The sequence below is a fragment of the Schistocerca americana genome, chromosome 11 (genome assembly GCF_021461395.2).
Source record: "Schistocerca americana isolate TAMUIC-IGC-003095 chromosome 11, iqSchAmer2.1, whole genome shotgun sequence".
NCBI lineage: Eukaryota > Metazoa > Arthropoda > Insecta > Orthoptera > Acrididae > Schistocerca > Schistocerca americana.
In genome coordinates this window covers 121,271,563-121,283,816 of record NC_060129.1, presented here as the reverse complement: position 1 = coordinate 121,283,816, position 12,254 = coordinate 121,271,563, and the positions used below count along the sequence as shown (strand labels likewise).

At 43.0% G+C, this 12,254-nt stretch overlaps 1 protein-coding gene across 1 annotated transcript in view; it reads left to right on the top strand.

Moving 5' to 3' along the window:
- Positions 1-12,254, top strand: part of LOC124553359 (serine hydroxymethyltransferase, mitochondrial-like) — a 190,280-nt gene that overhangs the window by 107,926 nt on the left and 70,100 nt on the right. The window contains exon 7 of the mRNA XM_047127232.1: positions 4,367-4,529. Coding sequence (XP_046983188.1) covers positions 4,367-4,529 — 163 coding nt within the window. The remainder of the gene's footprint in view (positions 1-4,366; positions 4,530-12,254) is intronic.

Sequence of the window (12,254 nt, the reverse complement as noted above, 5' to 3'; positions counted from 1 at the left end):
ACTTCCTTTGTTTTCGGACTGCATTTTCTTAGTATTCTTCCAATGAATCTCAGTCTGGCATCTGCTTTACCGACGATCAACTTTATATGATCATCCCATTTTAAATCATTCCTAATGCCTACTCCCAGATAATTTATGGAAAGGTTAGGTTAGGTTAGGTTAGGTTTAACTGCTTCCAGTTGCTGACCTTCTGTATTGTAGCTAAATGATATGGGATCTTTCTCTATGTATTCACAGCACATTACACTTGTCTACGTTGAGATTCAATTGACATTCCCTGCACAATGTGTCAATTCGCTGCAGATCCTCCTGCATCTCAGTACAATTTTCCATTGTTACAACCTCTCGATATAACACAGTATCATCAGCAAAAAGCCTCAGTGAACTTCCGATGTCGTCCACAAGGTCATTTATGCATATTGTGAATAGCAACGGTCCTACGACACTCCCCTGCAGCACACCTGAAATCACTCTTACTTCAGAAGACTTCTCTCCATTGAGAATGACATGCTGTGTTCTGTTATCTAGGAACTCTTCAATCCAATCACACAATTGGTCTGATAGTCAATATGCTCTTATTTTGTTCATTAAATGACTGTGGGGAACTGTATCGAACGCCTTGCAGAAGTCAAGAAACACGGCATCTACCTGTGAACCCGTGTCTATGGCCCTCTGAGTCTCGTGGACGAATAGCGCGAGCTGGGTTTCACACGACTGTCTTTTTTGAAACCCATGCTGATTCCTACAGAGTAAATTTCTAGTCTCCAGAAAAGTCTTTCTGAATAGTGTAATAAGTAGTACGTGGCTAAAAAACAAATATTGTACTAAACTAATGAGGGGCCACCCTATCAAATGTGCATGTAAAATACTGTTTTAAAAATCATTTTGTTGGTAATGGGAAAGAAACCGACACTTTCTGTGAGCACTGGGTGTTACATGAATTATGCGATGAGCAGTATTTGCTCGATATGAAGGTGATATCTGTTCTTCTCGACATGTCTGAAAGAACAGATACCATCTTCATACAGACAAGGCTTACCGGCCTATGATCTTCAGTGCAGATGCACTCACAGCGTTCAAACCCTTACGGGAATCGGTAGACTGAGTATAGTGGGCAGGGGCACTGCGAATGTAGTGTGTGGACAACAAGTTGGGAATGTGGGTCTCACAGGGAGCATGCAAGGAATAAGTCCCTGCAGTCGCACTATCCTCTGTGTCCTTGATGGCTCAGTCGGATAGAGAGTCTGCCATGTAAGCAGGAGAGCCCGGGTTCGAGTCCCGGTCGGGGCACACATTTGCAACTCTCCCCGTTGATATTTATCGACGCCTGTAAGCAACTAATGGTCTGGATTTCAGTGTAACTTCAGTATTTGTTTGAGGTGGCTCCAGCTACAGATGGCGAAAATGAAATCGCAAATATCCGCCAAAATACCAGAGAAAATACACGTGTCAGCTCTTACGAAGTACACCAGTATACACATGTAGCGTCTATGTGAAGAATATAAATTGTTCTATGTCACTGTGTCATTGTCTTCGTCACATATTGCATTATCATGTGAAAAAATCAGAGGTTGCTGCATGCCACACCTAAGTTCAATGAAAAACCTCGAACACATGCAAGCGTGTGCACATCACCTCCCCCCCCCCCCCCCCCCGCCTCCCCCTCCCCCCCCACACACACACACACAGAGAGAGAGAGAGAGAGAGAGAGAGAGAGAGAGAGAGAGAGAGAGAGAGAGAGAGAGAAAGCAAACTCGGAACTGAGAATGAGAATTGGCAATTCGGACAGACAGACAGATCATTTGTTTTAAAAAGAATGCAATTTCATGTCCTTCTTTTAATCCTGGGATGTTACATTATTTCAAAAGTGCGCCAGCAATTCATGGAGCACATACGTTTCACCCACAGAGGTATTTCCTCTCATGAAGTTTCTCTGACCACTGCCCCATCTTAAAGGCACACATTGCCCTTCAACCTGATTCTCTCACCCAGCAAGGTGGCAGAGTTGTCAGCACACTGGACTCGCATTTGGGAGGGTGACGAGTCAAACCCATGTCCGGCCATCCTTTATTTAGGTTTTCTGTGATTTCTCTAAATTGCTTAAGGCAAATCCCAGGATGGTTCCTTTCAAAGGGCTTGGCTGATTTCCTTCCCAGTTCTTCCCTAATTAGAGCTTGTGCTCTGTCTCTAATGACCTCATTACCGGTGTGACATTAAACACCAGTTTCCTCCTCCTTATTCTCGACATGAATATAAACAATAAATCTGCACAGTAGTTATGTTCTTCTAGATAATAATTTATCTTATCTTTTTTTCTGTTTGTGAGTATCATTTCTCAGTAAGATATATGTAGGGATATGCATCACTCTTTTGTAGAGATATATAACACACAAACAGATGTATATGCCTGTCCGTGTACTAACATCTACCTAAAACCTTGTTTTGATATCTTGGAGGCTTCATGAAATAAAAGGAGTGCGCATTTTGACTCATTCCATAACTCAGCTGTCTGTCCTAAGAGTTGCCAATGGTGATTTATGTTTTGTGATGTTTTAGGTCACATTTACAACTGTCTGTAAATAGAGTTAGCCTAAATAAATACTGCTCATTATGTGTTTCATGCAGCACTCAGTATCAGCACTAATGTTACTTTGTATCTGACTACAAATCATGTTTTTTAAAGTAGAATTTTGTGTGCCCATTTTATATAATGGTCTCTGTTCAGTCGTGTGCAATATTTGGTTTAATTATATGTGCTAACGTGGTCATAAAAACAAGAAAAACTCTTTAATTCCAACATTTCATGCTCCTGGCTAATGTGGAAACATGTGTGTCACTGCAGCTGAGTTGGAAGTGACAATTACTGAACTATATGAAAAAAAAACATAAATTAGTTACAAACTACAGTGCATACACACATTATTCAACATGTAGATGTCACTACAGATATTCAGATTTAGATTATGACAAGCCTGCCAGCATTGGCAATGATGGGCTGCAGATGAATTCTGCATGACCCACTGAAGTGTCAGAACATCAATGCTGTTGATGACCTCCTGAATGGCTGTTTTAGCTCGGCAGTGGTTTTGTGGCTATTGTTGTACAGCCATACAAAAAAAGAGTCACACGTGTTTAGATATGGAGAATATGGCGACCAATCGAGACCCGTGCCTTTGGCCCCTGGGTACCCCAGAGTCAGAATGCGGCAGTGGTTTTGTGGCTATTGTTGTACAGCCCTACAAAAAAAGAGTCACACGTGTTCAGATACGGAGAATATGGCGACCAATCGAGACCCTTGCCTTTGGCCCCTGGGTACCCCAGAGTCAGAATGCGGTGTCCAAAGTGCTCCTCGAGGACATCAAACACTCTCCTGCTTCAATGGGATTCAGCTTCATCTTGCACAAACCACATCATGTCGAAGTCAGGGTCACTTGGGATAATGGGAATGAAATCATCTTCCAAAACCTTCATGTGCCATTCAGTAGTCACTGTGCCATCAAGAAACATTGCACCGATTATTCCGTGACAGGGTATTGCACACCACACAGTGAAGGTGAAGGGGGAGAGACTTCTCGATCACGAAATCTGGATTCTCAGTCCCCCAAATGTGCCAATTTTGCTTATTGGTGAACCTATCTAAATGAAAGTGGGCTCCATCACTAAACCAAACCATACTTGTGCATACCAATTCTCATAATGCGCCACAGCCAACTGTGCAGTTTGAACATTCTAATGCAAACGGTTCAGAAGTTATGATGACTTTATTTCATGCAGTTCAATAATTGGCGCTGCATAGGTACAGTATTAGGGAAGGTGAATAGTTGACTTCAGTTTATTGCAAGACAATGTGTAGGACACAAGTGCGACTCATTCTCGAGTGTGGGATCTGCACCTGGTCAAATTAAACAAGACATTGAAGCAATTCAGGTGTGTGCAACTAGGTTTGTTATGAATAGGTTACATGACACATGAGCATTATGGAGATGCTTCATGAACTTGTTTGGGAATCTGTGGAGGGAAGACAACCTTCTTTTTGTGAAATCCTACTGAGATTATTTTAAAGACTGGCATTTCCGGCTGACTGCAGGATTATTCTACTGCTGGCAATGTACATTTTGTGTAAGGGCAGTGAAGACAAGATAAGAGAAATTAGGGTTCATATGGAGGCATAAAGACAGTCATTTTTCATCACACCATTTGTGAATGGAACAGAAAAGGTGGTGATTACTAGTGATACGAGGTACCCTCCACCGTGCACCACACATGGCTTGCGAGTTTGTATGTAGCTGTTGTTGTAGATACTTACCACTTAAGTGTATGTGAGAAAGTGCTGAATACTGAATGTTTCGTTTCACTTTGCCATCAGACACGGCCTAATTTTCTTCCGACGTGGCGAAAAGGGAAAAGATAAATGTGGGAAACCGATAATGTATGATTTTGAACCTCGCATCAATGCGGCAGTGTTCCCGTCGCTTCAAGGGGGCCCGCATAACCACACCATGGCTGCTGTGGGCGTTGCATTGCAACAGGTGACTGCATACTCATGTAATTGTAATTATTTTCAGTATATTTGTTGTATAATTTCTACAGAATTTGTTAAGTATACTAATGTTTCAGATATTTGCCTTGCAACTCTTGTTCTTTGAATGCCCATTTGTGTATATTTCTTATTTTCCATTATTTATTCCAACTCATGTGAGATTTATGTTCTTGGAAAGTTTTCTCCATTTTTCTGTAATTTTATTTTCCTTTCTAAGAGAAGATAGATTGCTACTTACCACAAAGATGACACATTAGTTTGCAGACGGGCGCAATTAAAAGACACTTAGCCAAACCTATCGGCCACAGCCTTCATCAGCAAAGAGAAATATAGAACTACAGCCCATACATACACAAAAGCAAGCAGCCCTCATGTGCACATGACCGCCAACTCTGGCAGCTCGGGCCAGAATGCAACTATCAAATGGGATGGCAGCAACAATCTGGAGGGGTTGGTGAAGGGGAAAAGAAGCAAAAAGGAGAGGAGTGGGGAAAGATGGGCGGGTGCGTTCGCAGAGGCCGGCAAACAAAGAGACTGGAGATGGGAACAGAGAGGAGATGACAGGACAGAGGGGGTGGAAACTGTTGGGTGGAAGGTGTGCAGACAGTATGTTACTGTGCATTTAGGTAGGGGTGATTATGAGAGCGGAGAATGTGTTGTAATGACTCCCATCTGCACAGTTCAGGAAAGCTGTTGGTGGAGGGGAGAATTCAGATGGCTCGGGTAGTGAATCAGTCATTGAAACCAAGCCTGTTATGTTCAGCTGCTTGTTGTGCCTCAGGGTGCTCCACTTTGATTTCGGCCACAGTTGGGAGGTGGCCATTCATCCTGGTGGGCAGCTGGTTACTAGTCATACAAATATAAAACCCTATGAATGGCTGCAGTAGAGATGGTAAATAATATGACTTATTTCACAGGTGGCATGGCCTCTGATGGGGTAAGATAAACCTGTGACAGGACTGGAATAGGAAGTGCTGGGCCAGTGGATTAGGCAGCTGTTACTCCTGGGTCTTTCATGGGGATAAAATCCTTGTGGCAATGGGTTGGGATTGGAGTGGCATAGGTATTGACTAGTATGTTGGGAGGGTGACAGAACACAATTTTAGGAGGGGTGGGAAGATTCTTGGGTGGGATTTCCCTCATTTCATGGCATAATTACCTATCTTGATGCCCTGAAATGATGGAACAGCCTACTCGAGATCCTTCCCACCCATCCTAAAGTGGTGTTCTGTCACCCACCCAACCTCCACAACATCCTAGTCAGTTCCTATGTCACACCCAATCCAATTCCCTTGTCACAAGGATAATATCCTCGTGGAAGAACCAGGAGCAAGACCTGCCCAATCCATTCTCCCACCACTTCCTATTCCAGTCCTGTCTCACGTTTATCCTTCCCAATCAGGGGCCGGGCCACCAGTGAAACCAGCTATGTTATTTACCAGCTCCGCTGCAACCATTGCACAGCTTTTTATATTGGTATGACTACCAACCAGGTGTCCACAAAGGTGAACAGCCACTGCCTACAGTGGCCAACAGCAAAGTACACTCATGCTCATAAATTAATGATAATGCTGGTACATGGTGAAACAACACTCTGGTGGGCGGTTTGTGGGTTTAAATCACCTCGAGGTATGACCGTGCGGTGCATTTGACCTGCGGTCGTCACACGGTGGCGCTGGCAGCAGTCCACATACGCAGAGGTGTGTTGGTGCATGTCAGAGTACGGTGCAGCGAGTAAGTGTGCAGACGCTAATGGCGACTGTGTGTTGAAAATGGCTCAAAGAACACATATTGATGACATTATGAGGGGTAGAATACTAGGGTGCCTGGAGGCTGGTCAAACACAGCAGGTCATAGCACGGGCCCTCCGTGTGCCACAAAGTGTGATCTCAAGATTATGGCAACGATTCCAGCAGACAGGAAACGTGTCCAGGCACTACAGTACGGGACGTCCACAGTGTACAACACCACAAGAAGACCGATATCTCACCATCAGTGCTCGTAGACGGCCACGGAGTACTGCAGGTAGCCTCGCATGCGACCTTATCGGAGCCACTGGAACAGTTGTCTCCAGACACACAGTATACAGACACGGTTTATTCACCCGGAGACTTGCAAGGTGCATTCCACTGACCCCTGGTCACAGGAGAGCCCGTAAAGCCTGGTGTCAAGAACACAGTACATGGTAATTAGAACAGTGGTCCCAGGTTATGCTCATGGACAAGTCCAGGTATAGTCTGAATAGTGATTCTCACCAGGTTTTCATCTGACGTGAACCAGGAACCAGATACCAACACCTTAATGTCCTTGAAAGGGACCTGTGTGGAGGTCACGGTTTGATGGTGTGGTGTGGTATTATGATTGGTGCACGTACACCCCTGCATCTCTTTGACGGAGGAACTGTAACAGGTCAGGTGTATTGTGACGTCATTTTGCACCAGTATGTCCACCTTTTCAGGGGTGCAGTGGGTCCCACCTTCCTCCTGGCAGATGATGATGTACGGCCCCACTGACCTGCCATTGTGGAGGAATACCTTGAAACAGAAGATATCTGCCGAATGCAGTGGCCTGCCTGTTCTCCAGACCTAAACCCCATTGAGCACATCTGGGATGCTCTCGGTCGATGTAACGCAGCACGTCTTCAAACCCCTAGGACACTTCAGGAGATCAGACAGGCACTGCTGCAAGAATGGGAGGCTATACCCCAGCAGCTGCTCGACCACCAAATCCAGATCATGCCAACCCGTTATGTGGCCTGTGTACGTGTGTACGGTGATCATGTCCCATATTGATGTCGGGGTACAGCACAGGAAACAGAGGTGTTTTGTAGCACATGTGTTTCGGGACAGTTTTCTCAACTTATCACCAATACCGTGGACTTACTGATCTGTGTCGTGTGTGTTCCCTATGTGACTATGCTATTAGCACCAGTTTTGTGTAGTGCACCTTGTCTGGCACCACTTTCTGCAATTATCCTTAATTTGTGAGCAGGAGTGTATATCACTCTGTGGTAAAACATGCAACTGAGCATAACATGCTTCAGTTCAGTGGCTGCTTCACTACCCAAGCATCTGTACCATACCCACCACCGTCAGCTTTTCTGAACTGTGCAGATGGGAGTTATCCTTACAACTCGTTCTGTCTCCACATCCTGCACCCAACCCTCTCTGTACTATCATCTGGTACCCATTCTCATCTCCTATACTCTTTGTTTGCCACCCTCTGCCAGTGCACCCACCCATCTTTCCCTGCTCCTCTTTTTTCACTCAGTTTTCTCCACCTCACTGCACCACAACCTCCTCGCTCTATGGCTGTTGGCAGTATAGTCTCTGCACAGTCTGCCAGACAGCGCTTCTCTCTCACCCCACCTGTACACTGCTATCCCTTCCCCTTCTCTGACTCCTCCAGATTACTGTTTCCATCCCATGTGATAGTCGCATTTTGGCCTGAGCTGATGGAGTTAGTGGTCATTTATGTGTGAGATGGACTTGCTTGTGTGTGTTAGTGGTGCATTTCTCTTTTCTGTTTCTCTTTTGCTGATGAAGGCTGTGGCTGAAGCCTTTGGGTATGTGTTTTTTAAATGTGCCTGTCTGCAGCTTAATGTGTCTTCTTTCGGGTAAGTAACAATCTTATCATTTCCTAAATTTTTGATATTCCTAAGTGGATTTACCATTGTTTGATACTTACTTTTCTTTTAGATGTTTCTCCCTGAAGTCCTCACGTACACAGTCCATCCATCTTTTTCTTGAAACTTCCTGGCAGATTAAAACTGTGTGCCCGACCGAGACTCGAACTCAGGACCTTTGCCTTTCGCAGGCAAGTGCTCTACCGTCTGAGGTACCGAAGCAGTTTTAATCTGCCAGGAAGTTTCATACCAGCGCACACTCTACTGCAGAGTGAAAATCTCATTCTGGATACATCTCCAAGGCTGTGGCTAAGCCATGTCTCCACAGTATCCTTTCTTTCAGGAGTGCTAGTTCTGCAAGATTCGCAGGAGAGCTTCTGTAATGTTTGGAAGGTAGGAGACGAGATACTGGCAGAAGTAAAGCTGTGAGGACTGGGGGTGAGTTGTGCTTCGGTAGCTCAGATGGTAGAGCACTTGCCCGCGAAAGGCAGAGGTCCCGAGTTCGAGTCTCGGTCGGGCACACAGTTTTAATCTGCCAGGAAGTTTCATGTTAGCGCACACTCCGCTGCAGAGTGAAAATCTCATTCTGGAAACATCTTTTTCTTCTTTGTATTCCTCTTCCTCTATCACCTTTCACCACCATTTCTGCCGTTCTCTTGTCGACATACTTGATCAATCCAAAAAGTATTGAGACTGGATTAATAAAAAATAGAGAAAAGTTAAGATGGTGGTTTTAACATTTCAGCTGTTCTACGTAGTCTCCCCTCACTTGAGTACAGCAGGTAGAACCATGTAGGTGTCCAAAAATCATCACCTTAGTTGGCGCAAGTAATGAGTGAATCGGCAAATATCCTTTAGGAACATTACGAATGTAGGTTGTGGACAGTTGGGAATATGGGTCTCATGGGAAGCGTGCAAGGAATAAGTCCCTGCAGTCGTGCTATCCCTTGTGCCCTTGGGGTCTCAGATGGATAGAGCATCTGCCATGTAAGCAGGAGATCCCGGGTTCGAGTCCCGTTCGGGGCACACATCTTCAGCTGTCCCCATTGAGGTATATCAACAACACCTGTTGGCAGCTGAGGGTTTTGATTAATTATCATTTCTTTCTAGAGAAGCTGCATGGCCATCATTTGTATCTGTTCTTTCGGAACAGTTACAATCATCATACATTTAAAAATTTGCAGTTTGAACTGATTTTCTGTTCTATTGATGTTTCATTTACTTTGTCATGCTAAAAGGTTTCCTATTAATAGCCTCTTTATTACTTTTTACACATTTAATTTATACTTGAAGAATAGATTTTAGTTTGACATACTGCATTTCATTTTAAGTTTTATTGCTAGACACATTGTGCCATGTGAGGTTACTTTAGTTTTTGATTATCCATATTCTATTTGAGACTACTGAATTTATGATCTTGATCACTTACATACATTGCCACTAGTGCCCTGTACTGGCTATAGCAAGGTTTGTGGAAGTATAGAAGGTATTCCTAGATTTTATGTATATTCAGCCCTCAGCTAGTTTAACTTATTTTCTCACTTTAGTGTTCTTTTTTTCTTTTTCTATTTTTGTACCAGATCTGATGCTGACAGTAACCTGAAACTGGTAATTGTGAATTGTGTTGTATATGTCAGCTTCTCTTCTCCAGCAAAAACTCTAGGAATAATAATAGATGAAAATCTAAATTGGACCGAGCACATAACTGCAATGTGCAGGAAGGCATCAGCATCTATACATACTGTACAAATATATAAGAAGCTCTTCCCTCTTGACCTGAAAAAGAAAATTGTACAAAAACTTACACTTCCAATTATTGATTACAGCAATGTTATCCCACAGGGCCTTTCTGAAGGAAGCTCACGGCACCTGGTGCTAGTGAAGAATATCTGTTTTTGTTATAGCTGGTGAAGTTCAACTCTAATCACTGTTCACTATAGCATACACTGCTATCCTGAATGCATGCAGACAAGAGCAGAGATTTCCATGTCCTCTGTCTTCTCTACTGTCTTATCAATGAACTCTGTCTCATATCTCTCCTCGACTTTAACGCTCTTGTGCAAACAACGTGGCAGAAATACTCGTTCCCATCAGAGCATAATCCTTTCTGCCCCATTCCATCGTTCAACCACCTTCTCAAATTCCACCTCAGTAGCAGGAACTCATTTGTGGAACAATCTCTTGCACTGTATTAGAGAACTAAAATACATCTCCAATCTCAGAAGACAGTTAATGACATATCTACTAAAGCAACAATAATTATAGCCATTGTCACTGTACACATTTATTGACCCTTTACATATCTGCTTCCTACCTGATCTTCCTCATTTCCCAGTATTTTTAGGTGGTGCGTTCTCCTTAATTTCATTTACCCAATACTTGGTGTATCAGGAAACATCTATTTTGTATAACTACAAATTATTCTATCTGCCACTATCATTATTATTATTAATGTCATTACTATTAAAGTTGTTTGTTGTTGTGGTCTTCAGTCCTGAGACTGTTTTGATGCAGCTCTCCATGCTACTCTATCCTGTGCAACCTTCTTCATCTCCCAGTACTGACTGCAACCTACATCCTTCTGAATCTGCTTAGTGTATTCATCTCTTGGTCTCCCTCTACGATTTTTACCCTCCACGCTGCCCTCCAATGCTAAATTTGTGATCCCTCAATGCCTCAGAATGTGTCCTACCAACCGATCCCTTCTGCTAGTCAAGTTGTGCCACAAACTCCTCTTCTCCCCAATTCTATTCAATTCCTCCTCACTAGTTACATGATCTACCCATCTAATCTTCAGCATTCTTCTGTAGCACCACATTTCGAAAGCTTCTATTCTCTTCTTCTCCAAACTATTTATTGTCCATGTTTCACTTCCATACATGGCTACACTACATACAAATACTTTCAGAAACGACTTCCTGACTGTTAAATCTATACTCGATGTTAACAAATTTCTCTTCTTCAGAAACGCTTTCCTTGCCATTGCCACTCTACATTTTATATCCTCTCTACTTCATCCGTCATCACTTATTTTGCTCCCCAAATAGCAAAACTCCTTTACTACTTCAAGTGTCTCATTTCCTAATCTAATTCCCTCAGCATCACCTGACTTCATTCAACTACATTCCATTATCCTCGTTTTGCTTTTGTTGATGTTCATCTCATATCCTCCTTCCAAGACACTGTCCATTCCGTTCAACTGCTCTCCCAAGTCCTTTGCTGTCTCTGACAGAATTACAGTGTCATCGACGAACCTCAAAGTTTTTCTTCTCCTGGACTTTAATACCTACTCTTAATTTTTCTTTTGTTTCCTTTACTGCTTGCTCAATATACAGATTGAATAACATTGGGGAGAGGCTTCAACCCTGTCTCACTCTCTTCCCAACCACTGCTTCCCTTTCATGCCCCTCGACTCTTATAACTGCCATCTCGTTTCTGTACAAATTGTAAATAGCCTTTCGCTCCCTATATTTTACCCCTGCCACCTTCAGATTTTGAAAGAGAGTATTCCAGTCAACATTGTCAAAAGCTTTCTCTAAGTCTACAAATGCTAGAAACGTAGGTTTGCCTTTCCTTAATCTATTTTCTAAGATAAGTCGTAGGGTCAGTATTGCCTCACGTGTTCCAACATTTCTACGGAATCCAAACTGATCTTCCCCGAGGTCAGCTTCTACCAGTTTTTCCATTCGTCTGTAAAGAATTCACGTTAGTATTTTGCAGCTGTGACTTATTAAACTGATAGTTCAGTAATTTTCACATCTGTCAACACCTGCTTTCTTTGGGATTGGAATTATTATATTCTTCTTGAAGTCTGAGGGTATTTCGCCTGTCTCATACATCTTGCTCACTAGATGGTAGAGTTTTGTCCTGACAAAACTCAACTATTAAAGTAATAATAATAATAATAATAATAATAATAATAATAATAATAATAAGTATTATTATTTTTATTATTGTTGTCACTATTAATGGCAGCAGCTGCAGTAATACAAGTACTGCCAATATCAACTGTATTAGTTCATAGTCAGTTGTAGTGATCCACTCCATTCATGGCAGGGCGTGTACCACGTACGTCAAATATAGAGCTCA